Source organism: Halyomorpha halys, unplaced genomic scaffold, assembly GCF_000696795.3.
Source record: "Halyomorpha halys isolate HHAL.00 unplaced genomic scaffold, Hhal_1.1 Scaffold11638.1, whole genome shotgun sequence".
Classification (NCBI taxonomy): domain Eukaryota; kingdom Metazoa; phylum Arthropoda; class Insecta; order Hemiptera; family Pentatomidae; genus Halyomorpha; species Halyomorpha halys.
The window spans coordinates 1-4476 of NW_027113260.1; the positions used below are offsets into that span (position 1 = coordinate 1).

Genomic DNA, 4476 nt, shown 5'->3' on the forward strand with positions numbered 1-4476 from the left:
ATATAACCCTAGATTTTCAGAATTTCAAGGTATATACATAGCGCCAGGTATAAATACAATTTAGTAAGATAGATCCCTTATCTGGCTATCAGGAATTGATTTTGACAAATGAGTATCAAAATAATAAGAATTTCACTGAGAAGTGACTAATTCCATTTTCAATTCTTAAATTTTTACTCTAACTTCAATAAAAGTGATTTAAAAAAGCAAGTAGTTTCAAAACTCTTAAGGGGGTAAGGATGGTACAAGTCAGGTTTTGAAGATTTCTACATGTTCCTCTGGAACATACCAGATACTATATTTTAGTCATAACAGTAACTACCTAATTCATGATAATGCATGGAATGGACAGTCATAGTTACTATGGGATATCCATTACCTTTTTTTGTTTTGATAATTGTTTCTGATTTCCTTGGTCTTCAATACTGTCATACCAGTGAAATTCTTGTTCAGGTTTGGATCCTATAGTCCTTACCTACTAAGAACTTAAATGAAAAAAGAATATATTCTTTAATGTTTTTCCACAATATGCAGTGAAATAATTTTATAGAAAAGAAATCACACACTTTGAACTACTTTAATGCTTCAATAGTTTAGTAATAATTAAGTAATATGACCAACAAGTTCAAATATAGTTATGGTGTACTAGATCAAAGAATACGATTTACCAATATCAAGCCAATTAGGTATTACCACAGAGAATGAGATTTGTCTAGCTTATCCAATAAAAATTACATAATGAGAGCTTAAGGACAAAGAATCTTCTAACCAGAACCCAATAGCTACAAAGGGTGGCGCAGGATTGAAATCAGGTTCATAATAGTTATTTTGAGTAAGAAATGATAAGTTTAAAATATTGGAATTAATAACTCTAGAGAGGTTGACTTAATTATCCATCTGCTGCTAGTGTATAATGCTGGCTTTCTAAATTATTATTTATATCTTACCTTTCTAAATGAGAAAAGAGATCAGGATTGAGTCTTTTTAACAGAGGGAATATGTAATTCAATAAAAGAGATGTCTTCTCCATTGTTGGCTCCATGCAATCTCGAAGATGATTGGTAGAAAGTGTCTCCATTATACGTAAGGCTAATTCCTCCCCAACAACCAGCAAAAATGTAATAGCCACGTCATGATAGCCCTAATACAGAGACGTTTATTAATGTATCATATGAAATAAATAATAAAACAACATAAAATAGAATGCTAAACTTTTAAGGAATATTGTGGAATGAATTTTTTTCACCAATCAACAGTTGTAAAGACTTTATAACATCTTTATGTAAAATGAATGAATGAATGCTAATTTCCTTCTTTCTAAATATAGGATTGGTAAATAAGACCTTTCAGTTTTTTGGGGTGAAAGAAAACTAAGCATATTTTATACATAATATTTATTTTAATTTACAATGTAATGTCCATTATTTACCTGGATCACAAACACAATACTGATCTAATCTTAAAAAGTGTCAACATACAAAACTGTTTACATATTACAAATAGGATAAACAATCTCAACATGAATACAAAAACCAAAAGGACTTATTTGCCAACCCTAAAATAAAGATAAACTGCAATTAAGCTTTTCGATAAACATACCTGATAGTACCGAAGGTGAGGGTACTTTGTGATAACCCTAAGGATGAGATTTGTAAGCTGGTCCTGGAGGGCAAGGCGCTGCTCAATCGGGATCCCAGGAGGAAATCTCTTTAAAGATCGGTTCACATCCAGCACTACCTGTGAATACTCAGGGTGCTCCCTCAGGTTTTCCTCTGGAATCATTTCCTCACAGGCATTAGGGTTTAATCCAAGAAGAATAGGCCACCCCTGCTTTCGAATTCGATCTATATTCAGAATATTTCAGTAAAAATCTAAGAAAAATGCTGATAAGGAAATAACATAAGACCAATCATACCATTCACCAATCCTCCAGGAGACAAAGCAAAATCTTTCCACATGGCAATAGTAATTCCTGTTTTCATGTTTTTTTCTATTTCATCAGCTTTGTCTTGTAAATAGGGTGTTGGTGGACCTATTAAAAAAAATTGTGTTTATTTAATATATTTATTGAGGAAATACTAATTATTGATTTATATATCAATCGGATATAGATTTTGTTTGATAATCTTCCAATGGAACCCACTCCAAAAAGAATATATAATACTTCACATTGCCTAATACACCTAAACCAGTCGCTCAATTCATATCTCTTGATACAGCTAGTGACTGAGTAAAGATAAACAACACTAATGAAGTCTTCCAACACTTCCTTTAATCTTTAAGATAAAATGGAAGAACTTAAATGATTTTCCTTCAAAAACACTTCAGCTTTCCTCAGCTCTCCTAAACTGCTTTCAGAACATATAATACTATTAGTAAATAGAAATATTTTGGAGTTAAGAAGTTATAATAATAGGCACTGTAAAAGATGGTGAAATTCTTAAATATTCTAAGAAAATTTAAGAAGTTGGAGATGACATCAACATTTTTTGCAGACAGTGTATGAGATGATAACAGAAGGCAGTCTGGATAATGAAGCAGAATACTAAGGCATTTAATAAGTTGATATCATAATATCTATTCAGAAATAAGGAAAGCAAAGTCAATACCACAACTACGGCCCCCTATATCTATCAGAAATATATAAATAATAAAAAATATACGCATCAAATTTTGCACAAAGACCCTGAGGATTGATTAAAAAAGATTTGAAATTGGACCATGCTGACTCACCTCAGTAGTTGATCCAGTTTTCTATAAATGTACTTGTTGCTTTTATATGTAATACACAAGTTTTTAAGAAAAAAAGTTCTTATTCACCTTCAGAGGACTAGTGTCACCCTCCTCCAGTCTTAGAAAGAAAACTTTGAAATTAGTCTCAGATATGTATGTTTTAAAGATAAGGAGAAATGATATATGGTTATAGGGCATTGATTGAGGTTGCTCAGGGTTAATATTTCTAAATTCTTCAAAGTTCCAAACAAATGTTGACAACATTAAGATAATTTCTGGGGCAAGTTAATTGCTAAAATATTACTTTCACTCGCCGATATATGGAAAATATAGTAGGGAAAGAATGGCGATCCTGCAAAATTTCTTTCGAGTTTTCAACGGAAATACACGTTCTGAGGTCCCTTGAGGTGAAATAACTAAGCCTGCCCAAACACAATTACAATGAAATAGCCTTAAATATTAGCCAGGTGTTATCCACATTGAAATAGTTTGACAGGGTTTAAATGCAAAATTTTCAAAATGACTTAAAGGAAGCATTACACAAAATTGAAGGTACCTTAAAGTAAGGTACCTTTAATTTTGTTTAATTGAAAAAATAAACAATTCTTATTATATAACAGTTAATTATTTTGCATTCTTATTAGTAATGAAAAATGAATACATATAAACTATGGGAATATTTCAAAATTAACTTAAGCAGACAAGAGGAAACATTTTTTTTTTTTTTTTTTGTGTCAAGCATAACTTTTGTGATATTTATCTGAGCCATAGTTGAAACATAAAATAAGGAAAGAGGTACAGTTTCTTGAGCTAAGTACAAGAGATGGTTTGAAAATTTTTTAACAGCAGTATAATTATTTCCTGGATCAATATCCTGATTATTTATCATGTGACACATTAAAAGGTGCTTATTTGTCTCTGAATATAGAAAACTGGTTCAAGCAAGAAAAATACATCATAGTTTTAAAGTTCTCTCTATCTGATACCAAAAATTAATCTTTAAATTAGTGAATCTTGAAGACATAAATTGCCTTTGACAACTATGAAAAAAATTTACAACTCCTGGTATATGAAATAATTTTCCATTCTTTCCTGAGTCCCACTAAGTAAAATTATAGTTAACTCAAACTCACTGTTTCTGTTCAGAAAGGTGTGGTTCATAAAATCCAAGAATGGTAGAGTGGAAACTACAAGGCTAGTTAAACCAGGCTACCAATTATGTCAATATTCTTGTAAACCTTAGTCCAGGTTTTTCTAAAAGTTTTTTATAGGGCCTGGAACAGAAGTTGCACACATCAGCAATAGTCTCTTGCTGAAGCTTGTTGATGAGATATTAAGAACCTCATAACGAACCAAACTTCTTTTTAATGCCTTCAAGAAGTGAGAATACTAAAAATTAGTGTTGCATTAAGATGGAAATGTCCTCCCAACGCAACACTGATTCTTAGCAGTCTCTCTTCTATATATTTTTAGGAAGGTACTAAAAAGAAATTGATTAATAGATGTAGATTCGTTATCAGGTTCTTAGTATCTCAGCAACAAGCTGTGGCAACAGCCATTAATATGTAAACTCCATATCTGCCGGGGATTTACACCCATCAAAAAATTAGGATAAACAGAAACAAAGAACTTCAATCCACCTAGAGTTTCCAGAACTGTAGCTAGCGTTGTAGTACTTCCTTAAATTTGCTTATCGATGACAGAAAAAGCCTAAGGTGTGATGGTCATCACCATTTAGAAAAA

The 4476-nt window shown here is 31.6% G+C and overlaps 1 protein-coding gene across 1 annotated transcript; it reads right to left on the reverse strand.

Moving 5' to 3' along the window:
• Positions 1-26: 26 nt before the first annotated feature.
• Positions 27-4160, reverse strand: LOC136795015 (TBC1 domain family member 20-like). Its single transcript, XM_067050830.1, has 4 exons — positions 3867-4160; positions 1916-2032; positions 1600-1844; positions 27-1141 (listed from the first exon to the last, which is right to left on the reverse strand). Exons 1-4 carry the CDS (start codon positions 3892-3894, stop codon positions 944-946), a joined length of 588 nt encoding a protein of 195 aa, XP_066906931.1. The 5' UTR covers positions 3895-4160; the 3' UTR covers positions 27-943.
• Positions 4161-4476: the final 316 nt, after the last annotated feature.